The 23,002-nt window shown below is 38.2% G+C and overlaps 2 protein-coding genes across 2 annotated transcripts; both read left to right on the forward strand.

Annotated features, from left to right (window-relative positions):
• The first annotated feature begins 1,087 nt into the window (after nt 1-1,087).
• zgc:195212 (DUF4554 domain-containing protein) lies at nt 1,088-11,186 on the forward strand. The gene is made up of 13 exons (XM_042493486.1): nt 1,088-1,244; nt 2,475-2,528; nt 2,605-2,726; nt 2,986-3,069; nt 3,149-3,204; nt 4,022-4,093; nt 5,091-5,286; nt 7,084-7,207; nt 9,489-9,647; nt 9,736-9,857; nt 10,534-10,644; nt 10,840-10,938; nt 11,053-11,186. Exons 1-13 carry the CDS (start codon nt 1,136-1,138, stop codon nt 11,101-11,103), a joined length of 1,359 nt encoding a protein of 452 aa, XP_042349420.1. The 5' UTR covers nt 1,088-1,135; the 3' UTR covers nt 11,104-11,186.
• Nucleotides 11,187-12,135: 949 nt separating this feature from the next.
• On the forward strand, nt 12,136-22,829 carry pola2 (polymerase (DNA directed), alpha 2). The gene is made up of 18 exons (XM_042493236.1): nt 12,136-12,491; nt 13,258-13,382; nt 13,538-13,626; nt 13,747-13,804; nt 13,904-14,013; nt 15,034-15,233; nt 15,455-15,543; nt 15,955-16,107; nt 17,372-17,434; nt 17,605-17,656; nt 18,526-18,644; nt 18,850-18,888; nt 19,456-19,529; nt 19,674-19,782; nt 20,688-20,794; nt 21,061-21,117; nt 21,207-21,333; nt 22,272-22,829. Exons 1-18 carry the CDS (start codon nt 12,407-12,409, stop codon nt 22,422-22,424), a joined length of 1,809 nt encoding a protein of 602 aa, XP_042349170.1. The 5' UTR covers nt 12,136-12,406; the 3' UTR covers nt 22,425-22,829.
• Nucleotides 22,830-23,002: the final 173 nt, after the last annotated feature.

Here is a 23,002-nt window from a genome sequence, read left to right on the forward strand (position 1 = left end):
CAGGATTATTTTTTTATTTGTACACAGTCAGGGGTTTGTAGAATTTGATTCACCAAGACCTTTCTGCCTTTTTTTTTCAGTTTTTTTTGTTTGTTTGTTTGTTTTTTTTAATTGTCTGGACAGCTCTTATTTTATTTTTGAAATACCTTTTAATATGTATTATAGTATTTGACTGATGAAATCTGGATTTACCACCACAGTATCTCTTAATCCCCGACTATGACCTTACTTTCAGGAGCCCAATCAAATGAAAAAGGCAATGCTATTTCTACAAATTTGTCATTGTATTGTACTGTATATTTTTCATCTCGTTCGTGAGGTATTATCCGTGTATTTCATTGCTTGCTGTGTCACAAAGACAAAAAAGATTATATATTATTATATTGCAAGTAGTGCCGACCGCAATCTGATTGGTAAACAAAACATTACATAAAAAGTCCAGAAATGTGCAATTGTTCATCAATCAGGAGACAAGGAGCGTTTTAGGGCACGTTATATGGAGCTGATAACACAGTGTCAAAATAATCTCGGTAATTACAGTTTATATAAAAAGTAACAGCCAACTCACCAATGCTGTAAATTATTGCCTATACTAACACAAAAGTGACAAAAATCAGCATAAACCGTCATGTTCTGAACCCACAGATTATAAATACCAACAAAAACGGACATTTGCGTTTTGGAAAAATAAACAGCAAAATTAAATGCACACTTAAAACTACTCAGTCCAGCACAACAGGTGAAGGGAACTATAAACTAAGTGATTGGGACCGCAGTAACAACATAATTTTGGTAAAGCTAAATAAGCATCCGGGCACGTGTGCAAGGTGCAAGCTCAGTCAGCGCGTGCATGGCGATGAGATTCCCTCAGTATGTGAAAGATGCTCAAAAAAATACAACAGGTAATGTAAACGTCGATTTTTTGTTTTTGGTTTTTTTTTTTGCTAGAAGTGTAAAGTTTAGACATGTAAAATTATTTAAAAGGCAGTTAATCTCCGCTCATAATCGGTTATAAACGGCAGACTGGTTAGCGAGGGTTGAAGTTAGCTAGCACAACATGAAGTAAGCTAACATAAACATTAGCTTAAGTAGTAGCTTGCGGTTTTTATTATCACTGCAGGTGCTGCGGCTGGTCATGATTTTGGGAAAGCAAAGACAACAGCATGGTTTAAGGACTGCAGGGGGACTTTTGGTACTTTTGTGGACTGAAACAGGAGCTTCTGTCAAAAGTCTAAACTGCACTGGTGAGTTTTAACACAACACCACGGTCTCATAATCGGTTTCATGATGATGATCTAACAGTGCAATAAAAGTGTCTTAAAAGGTTGTTAAAAATTGAAGCTGAATGTACTTGAACAACGAATAATTATACTTACATAAAAAAGGGTGTACATTTTATTACTTGAATTTGAATATAGCACGTGTAAAATGTTAATGACTTAAAACGGAAAGAGCATCAAAACATTGATAAACTGAGATGCCTTATTTACAAACACATGTAATGTTTGATGCACCAAAGACCAAAGTCCAATTTTAAATAGCTTTACTAACAGTTGCAATAGTTAGTGGTGGAATAAGTACTCAAATGCTTTACTTAATTAAAATAGAAATGCTATAGTGTAGAAATACGCCTCTACAAGTAAAAATCCTGAATTCAAAATGTACAGAAAATAACAAAAGTTAAGGTGTTCAGTTTGTAGAAAGCCACCATTAAGAGTGTTTGTATTTGTTTGTGTGTCCACATTGTCTACGTGTTTACACAAATTGGTGAATAGATTAGTAGCACAGTACTGCATCATATCATGTTTTTAAATATAAACGGTAACTTTACGTGTAAAATAGAGATGTAAAGTAACTAAAACACAACTGTTCTTATTTTCAGGTGATTATACATTAATGAAAACATAGTTATGAATATTATATATAATTTCTGCCAACAGATACCCCTAAAACCTACATACTGGACCTTTAAATGAAAATACTCAAGAATGTCAAAATTGTACTGACATTTATACATCCATACATTTTCATTTGCTTATCTGGGGTCAGGTTGCAGGGGGTCGAGGTACTTGAATAAATGTACAGTACTTAGTTACAGTCGACCACTGACAACAGCAGTATAATAAATTTAGATTGTTTCAATAAAAAATAGCAAAGCCAACATTCATAATAATCAATTTAGAAATAAAACAACATTAAAAAAATTTAAATGTAATTTTTTTTATTTTAAAAAACATTTTAAAAATCTGCAAGATATGGTAAAAACACATATAAACAACAAGAGCAGTCCACCCACTACAAAAAGAGAAACAGATCACCATAATAGATTGGAAATTATTAATTACTCACACCAATAAGCATGTCCATCTCCATATCCAACAACTTGATTATGGATAATGAAAAGTGGCAGCAGCTGTTTGGACATATAGCAGGTACATTAAGTGCTTTGACAGTGTTCACATTTTGTGGTGCAGTTGCTGCTGCTGGTCCCTGGTGCACAGGGATTCAAATGAAAGCACTCCAGCCTGGTATGTAAACACACAATTGACATATACACAAATCCTGAGCTTCAGTACTCTTCATCACCTCCTTTTATTATATTAGTCCTTACAGATTTGAAGGAGGGCTTGTTTCCCTGTTCCTGGCCGTGTCCTCTGCCTGACCCCGAGGAGCTGGGGGCCTTCACTGACCTATATGGTTCCCTCAGATTGCTCCTGTCTTTCCAGGTACAAACAACAGTGATACTTAGCTATAAATGCTGATATTGGAACCTGGGTATTGCCTTTTTTACGAGCAAGATATTTGGGATCACTTCACTGATTGTAGTAGTTGAACCAAACTTGATAACACAAAATGTCAAGAACTAATGCTACTCTTTTTTTTTTTGATAGATTTCCTCTCACTTCCAAAGTGATCCCATATAGATGATCACAGTGAGCCTGTGAGTGACATATCATCTCTGTCTACATCTTTGCTTTCACACAGATTAAAGATGTGAGACTTTTCAGTCCAGACTGGTGTGCTCGTATGGAAGCGTTCCTACACACGTTCAGTTTGGCTAATGCAATGGTACGATCTGTTTCCCTGTGTGTTTACACAGTATGGTGTTAAAATGGGAAGCAAACTTCACTGCCCCTCTTTTTCACAGGTCAAAATCCACCTCAGATTCAAATTCAGTCAGCAGACCTTCCAGCGAGACTTTAGGTATGACTTCTAAATTTGTAGGCAAAGCTCATAGACAGGGTTCCCATAATCATGGAAAACCTGGAAAAGCAACAGAATGTTGCAGTCATGTTTTCCAGGCGTGGAAGAGTCATAGACGTGGTAAAAATCATTGAAAGTTTTAAAAAATTATGGAATTTTATTCTGTGTAATGAAATTCTGACAGTAATCTTGTGTGGACGATAACCTTCCATGTAATGTAACATAACAATAAGTTCTGTAGATGCTGACGTAATGCAGCACTTGACGAAATTTCGTGTACTATCCATTTATGTTTTTTTCTTTTCTCCGTTCATTGTCCCGTCTCATTCATTTATGCCAGATAGCTGAAATTATGTTTGAATAGAGATTAAAATCTGATATGTCTGAAAAACACAAGGGGAGTGGGGCAAAAAAAAGATGGGACCTTGAAAAGTCATGGAATAGTATTGAAATACTGCCCATTAACATGTGTGGGAACCCTGCATAGCTTTATTCTCTGGAAAATCTGGCAAATTTTGGATTGCATGACTTCATGATGGAATAGTGTTATTCAATTTTAATTTAATATATTGGTTTATTCATTTACTCTGTAATATATGAAACTGATCTGTTTTCTTTTATAAAGTGCTTGTTATAAAGTTACTAAACATAAAAAGTAAAAAATTTCCTCACAGCAGAAGATTAAATTTTAATAGCAGCTGTTTTTGGATTTTCGAGTTACAACATAATAACAAACACAGGGGATCAGTACTCCAGTCAGAACTTCCTCTGCCCTCAGTTTTTACGAGGTGCTAACGTTGTGCTCATATCCTTGCAGAGCAGCGATGAAGAGCAGAGTTGCATGGGCAAACCAGCCGTCACTGACCTTGGATGTCACCTCTAGTACAAAGTAAGTAACGCTGCTTTATTTTAATTTAATGTGTGGTTGTTTGTGTGGATCAGTGTTGCCTTAATAGAATCCAAAAGGTGCAGATGCAACACAAACATGATACAAATAAATACACAGGTATGTTTTAGGGCTGCAAAAGGGCTGTTAATCACAATCACAATTTTGGCTTCTCACAATTAAATAAACATGATCAATTGCAATATTGAAGTTTAAAATTAAGCCTTCCCGAAACTAATAGCACTCCACTTTTGAAGAGCTGTCATGCAGCTATGCGAACACCCTGCAGCAGCAGCCTGTGCAAAACCTTACTGAATGTTGCAGACGGCAGGACAAAAATAATCCATCATCTATCATCATTATCCATTGTTTGGAAGTATTTCAGATTTAGGAAAGAACAAATCATATGCAAAGAGTGCATGAGACTTGTGTCTGTGAAGCAAAGTGTCACAACTAACTTGTCAAATCACCTTGAAAAAAAACACCAAAATCAGGGGTGGCGTCTCGCTCAGTGAGTCGAACATCCGCCCCATATAGGCTGAGTCCTTTGCAGTGGTCTGGGTTTGATTCTGGCTTGTGACCCTTTGCTGCGTGTCATCCCCGTTCTCTCTCCCCCTTTCCTGTCACTCTAAAACTGCGCTATAATAAAGGCATGAAAAGCCCAAAAAAAAAATCTTTTTAAAAAAACCCCCAAAAAACACCACAATCTGCAGACATCCATGATAGCGACACTGCATCATGGTAACATGGCTGCTGTTCAAAAAAAGCATACCGAAAAATAAAGCAACGGATATGTATATCTGAAGGAGATGCACTGAATTCAGGTTAAGAAGAACCTTATTTTAAGTCATATTTTAATTCAAAGATTAGCACGTTAGCAGGAATGTAGCACAACATGGAAGTTAAAGTGATGTTCTGATTGAAATCACTGTGATTATCATTTTGGCCATAATGTTCATTGTTATTCATAGAAAGCAATTCTCTCTTCTTGTGTTTAAAGGCCTCCAGACTGCGTGAAGAAAGGATGCTGGTGTATGGGAGGACACCCTGTCGTTGGAGGCAGGCTGCCTCTCAGTATCCCACCCGAGGCCATGGACCAGGGCCTGTTTGGGGAGCTCAGCATCCAGCCTGTCACACTCCTGAGCCCCTGTGTGCTGCAGTACCCCAATCTGACAACACAACTCACTCACATACAAATATCCTTTGCTGAATTTATCATGAGTCTTTGGTTTTCATGGTTATTTTTTTGATGGTACAGTTCAGCTGTCCCCATCAGACCATCACTCCCAGTGTGCATTGGGACTGTTCGTAGTTTGGAAGCAGTTATGAGGGTCAATACCCCCAGGTCTTAGGCCATGGTGTTGTGCTGGAAAATACTGGCTTTTTCCCTTCCCATTGGGAATAAGTCACTAGTAAGTAGTTCAAGTATCCTGGAGTCTTGTTTGCAAGTGAGGATGTGAGTTGGATTTTTTTCTTATATGCTCTTTTTACTGTGCTGTTAACAATTAAAAAAACACAATGCGCGTCTTGAGAGGCCATCCAAAGTATAATTGGAATAAAAAAAAAAACAGGATCTCTTATGATACAAATCGACAGTTCTCATAAGACTGTGTTGTCTTATTACAGTATGACCACATGCTGAACAGAACTAGTTCAGAAGACGTGTCAAAATGAAATATGTTCATAGTTGTTACAAACAGCCACACACGGTTGTGCAACAAAAAGTCGTCTGTCTTCTGACGCAATTCAGTGGGAGAATTTCACTACCATTCATCTTGTGGGCAGAGGAGAGTAACTGATTCACTCTGTCTAGCATGCTGGGATTCCTGCGATGCGAACCAAGCTGGCAGCGCGACGAGAAGGCATGACTATACAAAAATTTGAACGGTGCTCACATCAAGACAACTACTCACGATGATAACTGTGCCGTAGGCGATAATCGCTCCATGCAAAAAAATATGTGTATTTCAGCAAATGTCTAAGTTAAAACCTCGTTCATGTGAGTCAGCGGTGTCCTGTTGAATTTTTAAAATATGACAGAAAATCGTTTTGTACTGTGCATAAAACAGCTTGTAGAGAAGAGGGGATGGAAATTTAGTGGGGCAGGAGACACTGTATTGTTTAGACATGGGAATTAACGGCGCACATTTCTTCTCGCATGTTTACTCTAAAAGGCATTTCTAGTGTTGCATTTTGTTGTTCACACGAAACTGCAGAAATAGTTTAATGCATAAAGGGAACTACCGTTAAAACTAGGAATAATAACAATTAATAGAAAATAGAATAAATAATAGATTAAAATAAATAGATTAATTGGTTGTTAAAAATTTAATTAATCATGTGAAATTTAATCAATCAATAGATGACTATTTATAATAATAACAACAATTACTATTATTATTATTGTATATAGTATAATAATAATAATAATAATAATAATAATAATAATACATCTTATTTATAAAGCGCTTTTGAAGTAACTCAAGGACACTACAGAAGTCAGAAAAGATTATAGAATACATAAATATACATAATAAAATACATACGGCATTACAATTCAAATGAAGTTAACAGAAATAATACCTACATCATTTAATATGTTGCTGTTAGCTATGACTGAGGAAAAGGGATTTTATAGTGTTTTTTAAAAAAACGCAAAGTTTTCTAGTGTTTTTCAGATAATCGATTAATTGGTCTTACCAATAATAAATTAAAGAAAAGTGCTTACTTTTTACAACCCTAGTTCAACCACCTTTTTTTCACTGACCAATCACCGCTTGAAGTGGTTGTCATTGTCGAAAAGGTTGGATACAGCCCCCCAACCTCGGTCGATCTACATTCCAACCCTCACCTACAGTCGTGAGCTTTAATAAGCAAAAATGAGCGAAATCAGACATCTGGGGGTAATACTTAGTGGAGCCGCTGCTCCTCTGTCGATATAGTTGAGGAGTATCTGTTTTGGACTAGTCTTCCTTGACTTCACATGTGTCCAGGTGTTGGTATGCGGCCCCAGTAATGTTCCTTTCACCAGCTCCTCCATCTTCTTCCAGAACCTTGCTGCTCATCTGGACTGTAAGGAACTGGGCCTGCACGCTCTCCGCTGCTGCTCCTCCAAAGGTAAACATCAACCACTGATGGGAACAACACATACAGATGTTCAGGATACAGTTTAGGTCATTTCCTAGTGGAGCTGTAGGGGCCTGTTTTCTTGGCTAGAGTAAAACTAAAAATCTAGTACAGTTAATCCTGTTTTAAAAAGTGAGCATCTGCAACATTTAATGAGGCCTGAAGTGAAGAGGACTAATTTGAACCACCTGGTTTTATTTGTTAGAGAATGAGCACGCAGCCTTGGCCTAAAGCTGCACATTAAACTTTAATGGTTCACAAAAGGCCGCTGATTTGAATCATATGAATGAAACCAGACCGAACAATGGAGGGAGAAAAAAACACCCACAAAATACAATAACAAAACCCCTTAAAGAGACAAAGAGCTCCAAACGCTGCAAATCTGGGCTCCGGCAGTGAAATGATTGTCTCTGCATTATTATAAATCTGTCTCCTGTGAATTCATCCACATGCAACTCATCTGCATTAGTGGCTTATGGTTATTGCAAATAGTTATGATGCAAGACGTGTTGTTGTTGTGCATCCAGATGGCAAAAACTTTCTCACAGAAGAGATTTGGGCTGGAGAAAAGGTTTACAGTGTTTGAGTTTGATACTGGATGCTCATATCTTATCCTAGAAATCACTGTTTGACATATTTAACTTTGACCATGATGTCTCACTGACCTTAACTACGTGGGTTTCGTTGCCAACATCTAATCAAAACTTAAAGCGATATTTCAGGGTTTTTTCAACTCCCTTCTGGGTTCTAAGTGTGTCAAAGTTTATTGTTCTCAATTTTAACATATATTTACATGAATGGCTTGACCGCTTTGGCTGTGTCTTGTTTTTTATGTTTTGGGAATCATTTAGAAAGTATTTTAAGTATTTTGAAAATACAAAATTACTCCACTCTAATCTGTCTTGTTTGAAATTGCATTTGAATTTTTTTCAACCCCGTCAAATTATTAATAAACTCGACCTTTTTAGTTTGGCTTTTAGCTTTAGTTTGGCTCTTAATTGAACTTTATTTATCTGTTGACTATTTATTTATATACTTTAGTCTGTTTCCCATTTTAGTCTGTTTACTACTTTCTACATCATTTTATTATTCTTATTTTTTATTTTTTTTATTGTGTGAAGCAGTTTGTGTTACAGTTCATTTGTATGACAAGTGTATATATTAAGAATATTTCCAGCGCTTAACCTTGACATCAAACAGCCCTATCTGATGGGCAGCAGAAGCCATTATACCCATCTATGCTCTTTTTTAAAGCCTCCAGACTCTTTTGACTTCTTTTTTTTTTCTTTTTGTGTCAAATGTCAAAGGCATCCGGTGGCTTTGAAGAGAGCACAGTTGGACATAACAGTTTAAAAACATTTAGAAAACAAATATTTTTGTCTGATATGGTTAAAAATAGACAACCTAGGGCGCATTACACTTTCTCCAATATGTATATTTAACAGTAAACATGAACATAATTCTTAGGAACATTTTCTTTGTACCTGCAAACGTGGTTTTTAAATGGATCTCATGAAAATGACTGAATTTCTCGTATACTTGAAAAGCAGGTGGTTGAAATTTTCAGTGAAATAGTCCAAATAAATCCTTGTGTGTCCAGACAACAGTCTTCCTTTCTGAATGTATTTCTACCTTCTTCAATGTTTAAGCCTTCATTTAGTCCTGCAGTAACTAGAGTATCTGTATCTGGGAATTTGTCTGATTTCGCAGAAACTGCCCTTGCGTAATAATTGTCTGCTGTCCTTGCCGACTACACAATGAATCACAACCAGAAACAAAACCACACGTCTGCATAAATCACAAGATGCTTATTCATTCACAAGAATATAAACAAAAAAGGCTCCATAATACAGCCTGCTCTGCTCTTTGAAGAGAAGATTTGTTGTGGCCTAGAGGGATCTATTTTGAGGTCTCAGCGCTTCAGAATGCCTCAAAATTGTTGTTACTTTACAACCCAAGAAAGGACTTTGTAAACATCCGTCAACTCATTCAACCTCAGTGAAATCAAGTTTTGAAACCAGAGCTGTAAACCAAATGTTACAAAACACACGAAATGTAAAAATTACTTGCCAAACCCAAAGGTGCGTCTTCTATTACCACAATATTACGCACATGTTGCGATTGTTAATCCTCATAGCTGTATGCTGGTGTGCCTTCAACCAGTGTAGACCTGTCGTGTTTACTTTTTGAATAACGTGAATATCCTAACTAATGATCTCCTTTTGGTCTCATCTTTCACACTGCAAAACATGTTGTAACATCCTCCCTGCAGATCTTGTACACAGCGGGAGCACTGTGTACACAGTAGAGCAAGAAAACAGAGAGGATCCAGGGCAAGAATCAAGTGTTCGCCCAACACAGCAGAGACTCCTGCTTTTCCTCTTCCTGCAGCACAGTGACCCTTTCACCCAACAGCTCTCTGATATGATGGGTGAGAGACAGCTGCATGTGCAATGGCAGAACACCGTGTTAAAATTAGTCATACTTACTTTTTGAATCCGTCTTTGATCCCCCGACAGCCACAGAAGCGCTGATAGAGCGACATCTGGAGGATATTCTGAGCAACAACAAGCAGGCGGTCACAGCAGCCCTGCAGACAGAACTGAAGGACACACTGAAAGCCCAAAACCACAGAAAAAAGGCAAGCGTGACACACACATACACACTAACTGCCAGAGAGGGAATGTTTCTTTAACATACTGTTGTTGTTGTTGTTTGTTGTTTTTTATATATATGTATAATTTTGACAGTGTCACGTAATAGTGTATAATGCCTCAACAACTGTTTGACTGATAATCAGTTCATTGATGATGTTGTTTATCAAACAAAAAGCAGCAATGATTTATTTGATTAGTCGTCAGCTGTTATTTAATGCCAACTTATTTGATAATTGATTCATTGGGATGGAGTATTTTTTTTTCAAGAAAAAGTAATAATAATTCTCTCATTTCAGCTTATTAAATGTGAATACAGTGAACATCTTATTATGATTGCGACTGTCCAGGTCAAATTTGAAAATAATTGGTAGTTGCAGCCCTAAGTATGTCATTTTTTTGCTTCTTGCAGCTTCTCAAATCTGAGGATTTTTTTTTTTTAAATTTCTCAGACTTTTGTCATTGTCAATTTAGCATATTTTGGTTTTGGACTGTTGTTGCATTTGAAAATGTCAACTTTGGACACTGGGAGATTGTGATGGTCATTTTTCATTAATTTCTGACACTTTATACAGTAAAAGAGTCAATAATTAGAAAAAAAATCAATGCATTCATGAAAAATAACTGATTTGGATTTAATTTAGTAAATGTTTTGATGTTAAGGAACAAGAGAAGCTGCGTTCAGCTGCTGAGGTGATTCTCAGTTCGACCATCAGTATTGTGAGCTGTAGCAGCAACATGGACTTCAGAAACGCCTGTCTGAACACAATGAAGGTGTGAAAACATTTAATTTACAACCATATGTACAGATTCATACAGTTCATTCTTAAATAAGACTTATTCACTTCCAAAACTTGCATGATTTGACACTTGCAGAGATGTAACCACATAAATGAACCTATATACATGTATACTTGCTGATGGTGTGGCAGAGGTCAGATGTGCATCCATAATGTATGTGTTTGTCAGGTGCGTGACACTCATGACTTGTCCGCCTCCCTCTGTGAATCACTGAGGAGGGTGACATCATGGAAATTCACTCCCAGGGGCAGGTGTTATTCAGCCAAGGTGAGTGGGATGTTTGTTGTTCACTGACACCACCCAGTTACTATAGCAGCACTGCAGTGCTCATAGACATACCATTTATTCCATAATCGTAACACCGCGCCATTACTCTCACAGGTGGAAGAACATCCTGAGAGTGATGATGATCCCGCAAGAACAGAAATCTGAGCGTGTCTGTGTTTGTATGGAAATAGTTTTGTTCTGGTAGAAAGCTGTGGAAGCAGAATATCTTTATAGTTTAAAGCGGGGCAGTAGTGCAGGTTGTAAATATGCTATAGAATAGAAATATCTGTTTAACCTTTAATTTAAAGAAATTGATTTATTTATCATAGTTTGTGTGTTACACCAGATGTTTCTTTAACACAATTCTAAAAAGATTTACATTCAACTAAATATCCCATCTAAGATAATTCTTTGTTAATGTTTCTTTTTTTTTGTACCGTTAATAAACACAAACTTTATTTTTTAAGTACACTTTAATATGAAGACTGTAACAATAATAAGAAGAAACTTTATTTAACAAAAGATTGTAGTAATTGTAACAAATTGTAGGAAATTATAAAAAAAAATGAAAGGAGCTACACAAAAGAGAGGGTAAAATAAATATAAAATGAATGAAACAAAGTTACAAAGTGCTTTACAAAAATATAAAGCACTAGACAATTGTAGAAAAAGTTTAAAAGTTTAAAAGATGTTTAATGTGGGACAAAAAGAGCCACACATTAGAGAGAGTAAAAGAAGTTAAAATAAAATCAATGAATAACTACAAAAATGAAGAAAATATATAGACAATGGCAATTAAAAAAAATAAATTAAAAAAGTGTAGAAGTTATAAAGCTACAAGTTAGAGTAAAAAAAAAGTTAAGGGAATACCTTTGAATATAAATAGGTTTTAAGAAGTGACTTCAATATAAAGGTGAGTTCATACCATAAACACTGTGAAAGCACATTCATAAAAATGTGTTTTTAAGGGGGTACGGTTGCATCGTATGGTATAATAGTTCACGCTATTGTTTAATGGTGTAAAACAAGTTTAACTAGGATAACCAGACCGGATAAACATAATGTGTGTATATCGACGAGCCCGAGGCCTGAAACTAAATAACAGCTGTGATAGTGACCACTAGATGGTGGTAGAGGCTTTTATTTTTGTGGCGCTTTTCACTTCCGCTTATTATTGTTATGGGATGTGATGTCAGATCCGGCCGCCAACACCGGCAGCGCTTTTTCGCGGTAAAATCATAAGATGAAATGGGCATGTGATGTTGATAAGACGTATTCTGAAATATAACGTGAAACTGTATGCTTAAGTTAGTGTTTAGAAATCGCATTATTAGGAGAATTAGCTCGTCGGCGTCGATATGAAGTGAGAGTAAAGCTAACGTTAGCTAACAAAGTATCATCGAGACATCGGACCGTCTGAAGTTTTATCTTTTCTGCAATAACACAGTTTCTACACAGCATAAAAACAATGGCAGGAGTTACCGGGGAAAGCCTAAAAACAGAGCTGGAAATGTTTGACATACCCTGTCAAGATGACTTCGCCCTCGACAAGAGTAAGTAGCTAATACCTGCTAATATCTGTCCTTTTGGTAGATAAATATGTCAACAATAGTGGCTAAGAACAACAACCACCCAAAAAACAGGGTGTAGCGTGACCCGATGTTACTGCTATACTAATTTAACTTTTCAGTGTGAAATTTATGACGGAAGTTATTAGTTTTCTCGTTAGTTGTGCCTTGGCTCGTTATTATATGACCTTTAATTTTATTTTTGTGATGCCCATGTGTTTCTTTCAGTGCCTTACATCAACCTTATCATTGACTGCAGATGGTCAAATCTGCCACATTTACATCAGACTCTTTGACTCTACTCTTTGTGATGAATAAATAAATTAGATATAGTCAAGAAAACTTTGTTGTTTTCAAACTATAATCCCTAAATATAAAATATAAGTTTCCAAAATGGGCCATTGTGCATAAAGGGTACATTCACATACTAGTACTTAAATTATACTTTGATGCTGATACTTTTGTGATTTTATTTAAATAAAACTTTCCCTGTAGGAATTTTACCAGTAACAAAATATTACTACACCATGGTATTGCTATTTTTTACTTAGGTAAAATACCCAAGTATTTCTTGTACTGCTGTTTGATATAAATATGCTCAGTTCAGAAAGATTTTTCACACTTAAGCACACCTGTTATATGTGTAGTAATTATCCTCTGCTGCTAATTTACAGTTTTTTTTGTAAGACATGTTACATCTCCCTTTTTACCTGCTGTCCTCTATTTTTCTTGTGTCTCCTCCGTCCCTCAGTGGTGGAGCAGTGTATTATTAACAGGATACAGGCTGATGAGATGGTGCTGGAGTGGGTGGCCTACAGCCACACAAAAAATGGACTAAAACTCACCACGGACACCCTGGAACAATTCGAACATGAGGTAATAAACTGATGTTTCTGCTTGTTTCACATCATATGGATTTTGTTAATGATATTTCTGCTTTGAACTTGGCTCTCTGTTAGTCAAAACGCTGGCCTTTAACGTCAGATAGGTGCATCAGTTTTGTATTTACAGCAAGGTTATGTTGTTTGCAGGTGTTAAATAAGAGAAATAAATCCAAACAAAGCTTCAGAAAAGAAGAAACTCATAACAGAACCAGAGACGTCCACTCACTGCAAGACTTGTATCCTTCACAGTTGACTCAAAGTTAGAAAAGAAGCTTTTAATCTTGTAAAGTTTTTCTGATGTCTGTTGTGATGATTTGGTATTGCTGTTTCGTCAGTCCTTGACATTATTTGTTTAGAATCAAAGCTGAGGAAGAGGAGGAGAATCTGCTCGACGCTTACTCCACTCCTGCTAAGGTTAGCCGTCACTTCTGATTTTAGTTGTGACTTACTGATGTGCTCGACCCTGACTCTGTGTGTGTGTGTGTGTGTGTGTGTGTGTGCGCGTGTGTGTAGGGCTCTCAGAAGCGAGCGCTGACCACTCCTGAACACCCTCAATCTAAACGAACTGCAGCTCTGCTGGCCAGCCCGAGTCTGCTGTTGTCTCCTGCCAGCTTTTCTCCCAGGTACTCAGCAAAAACATGGACGAACAGCCAGTGAGCTGCTGGGAAACATCTGAAACCACACAAACATATACTGCTCCTGGCTCTGATGTTTGTCCGCTGTTTAATGTAAATATGCAGGTTTTTCACTTTAAAAAAACCCAAATTTATATAGACTCATACAAAAGTAAACTTTCTGACTTTTTCTCACTTTTTTCCCACTTGGAGTGTGTGATGGTGTATGTATGTGTAGAGACTCTGCCCTCTGCCTGTATTTTATTAATATTTTTTTGTATGCAGGACTTTCTTTGGCACAGCGTGTAGGCAAGGTCAAGACATAAGACCGTAAACAGGACACATCTAAGAGGAAGCTACAAAAACTGCAGAGACGGCACTGAAATGCAAATATAGTGAGGCAAAATGCCGTTATTAGGTTCACTTTTGCTGACCAATCTTGCATAGCATACCTTAAACAAACAGCGTACATCAGAATAATTTATTTTTGACTTGTATTAAAATTACTTTCTCAGATAAACCAAGTGGACAACTTGAACAAAGCTAGTGTGGGGATATGTTGTGTTTCTAAATGTAATTTTCTTTATTGGCTTGGCAGTCTCCTTTTTTTTTTTTATATATTCAATTCTTTTTTCAAGACAAGTTACAAATATTCAAAATACAAAAACACAATAATTGCGTAGTAGTGGCAAGAAACCAGAAAATGCGGGATCAGGACTTTCATTCAAGCCGACCCCTTTGTTTAAATCTGTCCTTATGTGCAACTGTCCGAATTATTTATTTTTTTATTTAAGGAGTACTTTTTGGGCATTTTCACCTATTATTTAACTGCGGACAGTGTAGTATGACGTGTAACAAAAGTCCCAAGGCTGGAATTGAACCAGGGTACTTGAGGTTAAATGACATGCGCCATAAATACTTCGCTACCAAGGCATCCGAAAACATAACTTTTTACCAGTTCACTGAATCACCTGTTGAGATGTACATCTCTTGCACAGTTTCCGAACTCTCCTCTTCTCTCTTTGAAAGTGCAACACCGTCCCAGAAGTACAGCCAGCGAGGAGCCAAAGGGGAGGTGGTGGTCACATTTGGGGCCGTGCAGGGCACCCGCTGGGCGGGCAGGAAGGCTCTAAGCGCCGGTGTTCAGCTGGAGCTGCTGGAAGGGCCTGAAGACTCCCTCCGCTGCAGCTACAAGTACATGTTCCAAAGACTGCGCGATGTTCGAAATGGTAAGAGACAAAAAAGATAACGAGCATGTGAATTCATAGAAATTCTTTGGAGGGAAGAGTCCTTTGTTTTAAATCTCATACAGCCTGTCGCATAGCATCACACTGGCACTCAATCATGCCTCTCAAAATATATAAGAAACCATGGCACCCTGCTCAGATGAAACGGCACACACGATAACACGTTTTTTAAAGTTTAAGATCTTTGCGTCTTTTTTATCTAGTGTTGACGGAGAAGATAGAGGAGCTTGGCGACGGCCTCAGGTCTCACTTCAACATCGAAGAGTTCTCCCCGGTCTCTCTGCCTGCTCAGGTACAGAGGTGTAACTGCTGTGACAAAACCAGTAAAAGCACAGAAGCCTTAAACCCATGATTTCCAACATCTTATAGATATAACTTGATATTTTACTCAGCAGTTTTATCCTTAACTAGGAAACTTTTTGAATACTAAACAAATCAGCCTACAGATTTTACATGTCGCTTATTTGAATTAGCTGTTGAGCATATTTGAATATACATGCAGGAAAATGTTAGTCCTAGTATGTGTTTCTGCAGGTTAAACATGTTAATCTTGGAGTTTTTATGAAAAGTATAGCTTCACCATGTGCTCCAGGTTATTTTAGCAGACTTAAACTAGATGCTATTTGTAAATATTAAATGTGTCTATTGCATTAAGTATAATCTGAATGTTTAGTTTGGTGTTTTTCTATCTCTCCACCTGCAGGACAGTATAACAGTGTTGGGTCAGATTTGCTGTGACAGTAATGGCAAACTGAATGCACACTCTGTGCTGTTGGAGGCGGGACCGGAGCAAGGCGGTCAGCAAGTACCTGTTGACCTATCGGAGCTGAAAGAGTACTCCCTGTTTCCTGGTCAGGTGAGCAGAAGGAAACTTTTGTCTCTGCAGCTCGAGCTACAGTCGGGTCTGCTTTTAAAGCCTTCATATTTGATGACTAGGGGTGGGTGATATGGCCCTAAAATAATTTCATTTTTGCATTTGATGATATTCTTGATGATATGACAAAATAAGAAAAATATTACATTCATTTCAAGAACATAAAACTGCAACAATATAGGTTTTATGGTTTAATATGTCAACATAAACAACAGTTTGCCTTCAAATATTCAGTAAAAATGAAATAATTATCTACAACAACTTGAACTCAGAGTTAGATTCAGATCACAGTGGTATAAAATATTAAATGCACAAAAAATAATCAAGTGCAAATTACACATCTAAACAATTGACAAATACAAAAAAAATACCCTTAAATCTATAAATATCTATAAATAAAGTGTCACTCAGCGCTGACCATCAGACCCAGCTACACACTGAGACCACACTGTTATTTTGTGATGACCATCACCCATTTGCATTTATATAGCTTTTTTTGTTGAGCTGCAAGCATCACTTAGGTTTACATTATGGCAGGCATATCATAAAATTACCTGACGACCGCAATTCCTATGTGCACGTGCGCGAGAGAGAAGAGGGGGGAGACGCTGTGAGTTTACTCTGAGCGGTAAGTCGCTACGAGTCTGAAAAGTCTGGTGCTGTTAATGAAACATTTGCAACACACAGACCTAACAACGCCAATGATTCCCCAATACTGACGCCACTCAGAAGCTAACTCTTCTAACCGTGGAGCCGGTGGCAGTTTTGCTTTCAGCCATGGTTATAGATGCAGTGAGTAACGTTATGACGTCATTATGTCAACAAGTTGGAATATCACCATTATTGCAATGAGTTTTTCTTATCATATTAAACATTAAACTGGTATTATCGTGAATGTTATTTTATGGCACACCCCAGTTGTTGACAATAAAAAGACTTCTATCCGACTGTGCAGCTCTCTGCCACTTTTTTACCCACTTTCTGTTTGGTATTCTGCCGCTGTAAGTCACCAGACCAGAGTGCATTGTGACTGCAGTATTAATGAGCGGTGGTCTCTCCTTTTCCTGTGCACTGAGGCGTGTGCAGCAGGTTACACGGCCACCAAGAGTAACAGAGCATGCCAAGGACCTGGGCAGCAGACTCACCCAGCGTCTGACCGAGAACTCTGACAACCAGTCAACAGTTCACACATAAGTATGAGTAACCGCCTGCATGCAGCATATAAAACTCTGTTCTGTTTCCTTAGGTGGTGGTGATGGAGGGAATGAACACAACAGGAAGAAAACTGATGGCGTCCAAACTCTACGAGGTCAGTCACAAGTAACAAGTGCAGACACATTAGGAGAGTCAAAGTGAATGTCTTTACAAAGTGGCTTTTATTTGAAATATTGTTTAGAAAATGAGTTGGTTCAGAGTGTCTTAACTTTTAGAACTGGGGATTGTTTGTCTGTCTTCTGTTAAAGGTCTTGTCTTTTTTAGGGAGTCCCTCTTCCTTTCTACACGTCTGAGGCCAAAATGGAGACAGACGAAGGTAAATGATGTTGGTTTATAACATTTGTAAAGGTTTTTGTAAATCTAGTGATTAAATTAATGTGATTGATTCTTTATTTAGTGTTTTGCACACAAACGTCCCAAAGCCTCATGGCTTTACAAGACACTGTTGCAATATTATTTCAGTGATCAGTCCAAAATGTCATCAGATGAAGAGAAATCAAAGTAAATGGAGGTCATTATACTGAAAAGTACATCCTCGAGTCTTCATATTCAGCCCAATGAAACAAATAATGAACCTCACTCTCAGTTTCTCCTGTAATAACTTTATATCTTTAAAGGGAAAATTTGCCACCTTGTATGTGAATGTCCATTCAGTGTTGATGGTAAATGTACTTGACGGGAGCCATAAATTCCTCAGTGTGTGCTATACTGACTGAGAAAGCCGAGTTTGCAGCTGCAAAATCTGTTCCGCCGTCATTTGATGTGACGTAGTTGGAGGAAATGAAGAACTACAGGTTATTTCAGCTTGCATTTCTAGCCTGGTCTTCTTTACTTCTATTGCAAAACAGCTGCATCTCCAACAGCAAAAATTAGCAGCAAATATGAGTGTGGAGAATGTTACATTTTGCAGTGTTTTGGCTGACTCTGATATTCAGTCAGAGTATACGACTGCAGAAATGTTAGCAGAAAGCAGAGAGTCGGTGGCTGCATGAGCCGTGAGGATACAGAATTCAGGGGCCCTCCAGAACGCTCAGAGCATCCTGATCCATGTAGGCGGTGCCGTGAGCAGAAGGACTCAGCTTGCTCGGTCATTACAGCACACGCTGACGAATTTGTTGCTTTGCAACGTCTTTTTCTCTCTTCCATGTAAATTTCATACACATTCGTCATCTCGTGTGATTGCAGAGCCGATGAACGTGCTGGTGGCGTGTGGACCGTTCACTCCCTCTGACAGCCTGAACTACGACCCTCTGCTGGACCTGATCAGCATCATTGTCAGGGACCGTCCTGATGTCTGCCTGCTGGTAGAGTCACTTTCTTTAATTAATTTTGTTTGCTGTGACACAAGCTGTTTTTTCACATACAGGCGGGCAAACAAATGTATGTTTCGCAAGAAGCTCATAATCCGTTCTTTGGTGACAGTTTAGTAGCTTCAGGGAAACAGTTGGCACATTACTGCATGTTATTTGTGTATGTATGGGTGTTGTAATTCTCCTTTCTCCTCTCCAGTTGGGCCCGTTTGTGGATTCCAAACATGAACAAATCGAGGTACGTTTAACGGTGGACAGTTTGTGTCTTTACGCCAGAATACACACTGCGCCTAAATGAGGTTGTTTTGCATTTTAAAACTAATTGAAACATCCACAATCAATACATCATCATTTATTATAGCCACAGCAATCAGTCAATCAATCGATTAAGCGTCTGATAATTAAGACAAGACAATTAATTGGCAACTACTTTGATCATCGAATAATAGTTTTAGTTCTTCTTTAAGAAAAAAAGCCAAACATTTTCCAGCTTCATGCTCCTTAAATTTGAGAAATTGATGCTTTTCTTTTGTCATAAATCAGTATAACAGTGTTAGTATTTATAGACGTCGCCCTGGGCTCTTTGAAATTACACAGTGCACGTTTCACTATTTTCTGACATTTTACTGACAAAAGGTTTAATCAAGAAAATAATATGCAGGTAAATCGATGTCGAAAACAATTGTAAGTTGCAGCCCTAATAAAAGTTTCTTTGGTAAAACATTTTAATTAATTGTGTCCAAATCTTTAAATCCTGTTGGATGATATATGTGACCATCTTTATCTGAAACTGTTTCTCGAATAGAAAGGCCAGGTGACCGAGACGTTTGAGGCCATTTTCTCAAGATGCGTCGAAAGCATTGTGGATGGCACCACGAGGTTTGTCTCATAACCTCCCCGAACTGTGTTTTCAACTATTTAATCCTCTGAGGACCTTTAAGGCTAGCATTTTTGTCACCGTACCTTGTTATCAGAAACGTTTGCCATAATAAAGCTGAATCTGGACGATTTCCTTTTTTCCAGTGTTGGTTGCCACCTGGTGTTCGTGCCGTCCCAGAGAGACATCCATCATCATTTCATCTACCCGCAGCCTCCCTTCACGCTGCCGAACCTCAACAAGGAGCAAGCCCAGGTCAGACACTCAAAGACCCGACTGTAGCTGCTGCTTAAGGAGCTCATGCAGCAGGCTAGTGAGCAATCGTGGCAAACCTCATAGTATGATTTAAAAATTCAGATTTAGAGTTGTTAGTTTTAAAGTAAGTCATGTAGCAAAACCTCTTTGAGGCTTCTCATCAACAAGACTAAAGTAGAAGAACTCATAAAAGTGTCTGACTTCTCAGAGCTTGATAGCTGGAAATCTGGAAAGGATTTAAAAAAGCAGAATTTGAAAATGCACCCTCCTCCTGCAGCTCTCGCTCCGTCTCAAGCCCCTCCCACCAGACAACCACAAGCATATGCATGCACATCATACAGAAACCAGATATGACCATACATTGATTTATTTCATCGTATTTTGGCTGTGCCTCCCCCTGCCCCGCTCTCTGTTTCTCTCTGTTTATCAGACCACGTCAGAGATGCACTTTGGTTGTTGGCTGTAGTCGCTCAAATTCAGTCAAATCTTTCGAATGAAAAACGCAGCCCTGAGCCTTTAGCTCCACCAGCAGAAGGCAAAGCTATTAGCAACTTCTTCGTGCTATCTCTGAAACGCTTAACCAATGTTTATACGTTTCATTTGGTTTATTGTCAGACTCTTTGATAAGTGAATTTTCCTTTTTAGGGTTGCTTTGCAGCGTAAGCAGCTGTTGCCGATGCTGGAACAGAAAATTGCCTGTTGATGGACGAAGTCTTTCGTCACAGTTTAGATTCTCTAAAGCCTAAAAACAGCCAAACGGAGTTGCAGAAGTCTGGTTTTGTCTCAGGCTACTTGAACTACAATATGTTTGCATTTTATTAGGGGCTTTTTGGCCAATAATACTTCAATAAAACAGCCTACTTGAGCTTCAGTGCTTTACGAGTGTTTCTCTTCATACTCTGCAGCGCGTCACTCTGGTCCCTGACCCCTGCACCCTGCTGATCGACGGTGTGACCTTTGGCTTGACGTCCACTGACATCCTCTTTCACATGGGGGCAGAGGAGATCAGCTGGTGGGGAAAATTTCCAACTTTAACATTCCTTCATCCAATAATTGAGCTAGAAATGAGACATAATGCGTTGATGAACTGAAAAATCTAAGTTTTGTTATATTACTCATATTAACAAACCTCTTAGCCAAACTTTTTTCAGTCTTTGAATGTCGATGGGAGTTCACTCAAATACTAGAAGCAGTAGTTGCATAGTATTTATCATATATTTAAAGGAGTGGCATCACTGTGCAGTGCTATGTTGTATCTGAAAATGTGTTGCTTTTCAGCGGCACTGGAGCAGACAGATTTTCACGCATACTGAAACACATGCTGACACAGAGGAGGTAAGGCTCCTAAAACAGTTTGCTCGTTCTTTCCATTTTGAAGATGCTTCAGTGTTAATGGACTCTCCTTTTTGTGTTTTCATCTCCAGTTATTTCCCGCTGTACCCACCTGCGGAGGAGATCAACATGGATTACGAGAAGTTCCAAAACTTCGGCCAGATGCCGCTGACCCCAGACGTCCTCATTGTTCCCTCCGAGCTGCGCTATTTTGTAAAGGTACAGAACGCATGTTTATGTACGTTCACATCCTTATACAAACATTTAATGCAGTTATGGATTACATGGTCAACGTGGTCATTTCATGCGTTGTCAATATGAAAATAAGAGCAGCTTTGAGTTCGGTTCGTAGATGGATAAAGAGAACTGGATACAGCGTTGGAGATGGGGTCCTGTTTATTCCTGTGAAATTGCTCAGTAGCACATGAAGCCAAAAAAGTTTTAATTTCAGTGTGTAAAATTACTCTGATCGTCTGCATCGTGGGGCCCATAGAAGAAGCGCACCGAGACTTTTGCCGGCTAAGCAACTAACTTACAGTTTATTTCTCCACTGACTTGAACGGGGATGCAATTATTAAACTGTTTGACTTTTTTTTAGATTTTTGAAATATTATCAAACTCTGATGTGAAAATAGTCGTTTTGCAGGGGTTGTGAGGCTCAGAATGATATATGCAGTGATTTACAGACGTCTCTTTTCTGATGTAAGTCTACGGAAGAAAGAACGTTTTTCTGGGCCCAATGGCATCACATGATGGACCCGGAAGTTGTAGTCAGGGTTGGAAATTGACACCAGCCATCAGCCAAACGCTGGTAAAATATGAAGTGGCGGCTTTACTCACCTGCCCAAAAGACAATGGTAATCTGTTGAGTGGCTGGTAGATTTTGGAGTCCACCAGCCAAAGTGGCAGGTGAACAAAAAAGTTAATTTCCAACACTGGTTTTAATTCTGCGGTTTTGCCATTATATCAGAAAGGCAAGGCCTGGTGCTCCAAAAAAACAACATTTTATGAAGAGACTTTAATGTAGCGTTTAGCCCAGTTTAAAAACAGAAAGCTTTATTTCATTTGTCTTGAGAAAAAAACACTTACGATTGGCATTTTCTTTTTAGATTATTTTACATGTTTGTTTTTTAAACCTCCTCTCCCCCTGTTGTCAGGATGTGGTCGGCTGCGTTTGTGTCAATCCTGGACGACTGACCAAAGGCCAGGTGGGCGGGACCTACGGTAGGCTGCTAATTCAGCGCAGCGCTACATCAGTGGACGCGCAGAGAGTGAGCCCCTGTCTGGCTGCTCAGGTGGTGAAAATCTGAGAAGAAATTGAGACTTTGAATGCTCATTGACACCAGAAATGAGCCAAATAACCAGGACAAGTGTGCAAGCAGCTTTGAGCACTGCGCTCTCCAGGCATGCTGATGGAAAATATGTTAAAAAAAAAACAAAAAACAATTCACTGAACTGTCTTGCCCAAGGATTTATTTTTATATGACAAACATGTCTGTTCGGTGTCATTACTGTGGTAGAGTATCAGACTCAACAGCAATTACAATCTCTTTTCAATAAATTATTGTCACTTTTTGTACTTTTTTTGTACTTTTCACACACTTAAAGTACTCAAGGGCATTTTGTCAGGTTTGTTGTGATTGGAAGTGAAAGAAACCTGCTTTGGTGGCTCTAATTGTCCAAAAACTAAAATAAATAAATTCTTAATATGTAAATAATGCAGGTTAATGAAGTGGAGTTATTCCAGGTGAGATATTTTTTTTTTTTTTTTGATGGAAATGATGCAACAGTTAGACATTGATTTGTGATCCAACAAAACAATCGCCTCTAACTTTTACATAAGTTGTTTAAAATAATAACCTGATGTAACACTGAATTCTGAGGTGGT

This window comes from Plectropomus leopardus, chromosome 9 (assembly GCF_008729295.1).
Source record: "Plectropomus leopardus isolate mb chromosome 9, YSFRI_Pleo_2.0, whole genome shotgun sequence".
In the NCBI taxonomy this organism is placed as follows: domain Eukaryota; kingdom Metazoa; phylum Chordata; class Actinopteri; order Perciformes; family Serranidae; genus Plectropomus; species Plectropomus leopardus.

Coding starts and splice junctions, on each gene's coding strand:
- zgc:195212 (XM_042493486.1), top strand. CDS start 1,136: ATGATTTTGGGAAAGCAAAGACAACAGCATGGTTTAAGGACTGCAGGG. Junction 2,727..2,985: donor GATTGCTCCTGTCTTTCCAG/GTACAAACAACA, acceptor GCTTTCACACAG/ATTAAAGATGTGAGACTTTT. Junction 5,287..7,083: donor CACAACTCACTCACATACAA/ATATCCTTTGCT, acceptor ACATGTGTCCAG/GTGTTGGTATGCGGCCCCAG.
- pola2 (XM_042493236.1), top strand. CDS start 12,407: ATGGCAGGAGTTACCGGGGAAAGCCTAAAAACAGAGCTGGAAATGTTT. Junction 15,234..15,454: donor ACTGCGCGATGTTCGAAATG/GTAAGAGACAAA, acceptor TTTTTTATCTAG/TGTTGACGGAGAAGATAGAG. Junction 17,435..17,604: donor TGGCGTCCAAACTCTACGAG/GTCAGTCACAAG, acceptor TGTCTTTTTTAG/GGAGTCCCTCTTCCTTTCTA.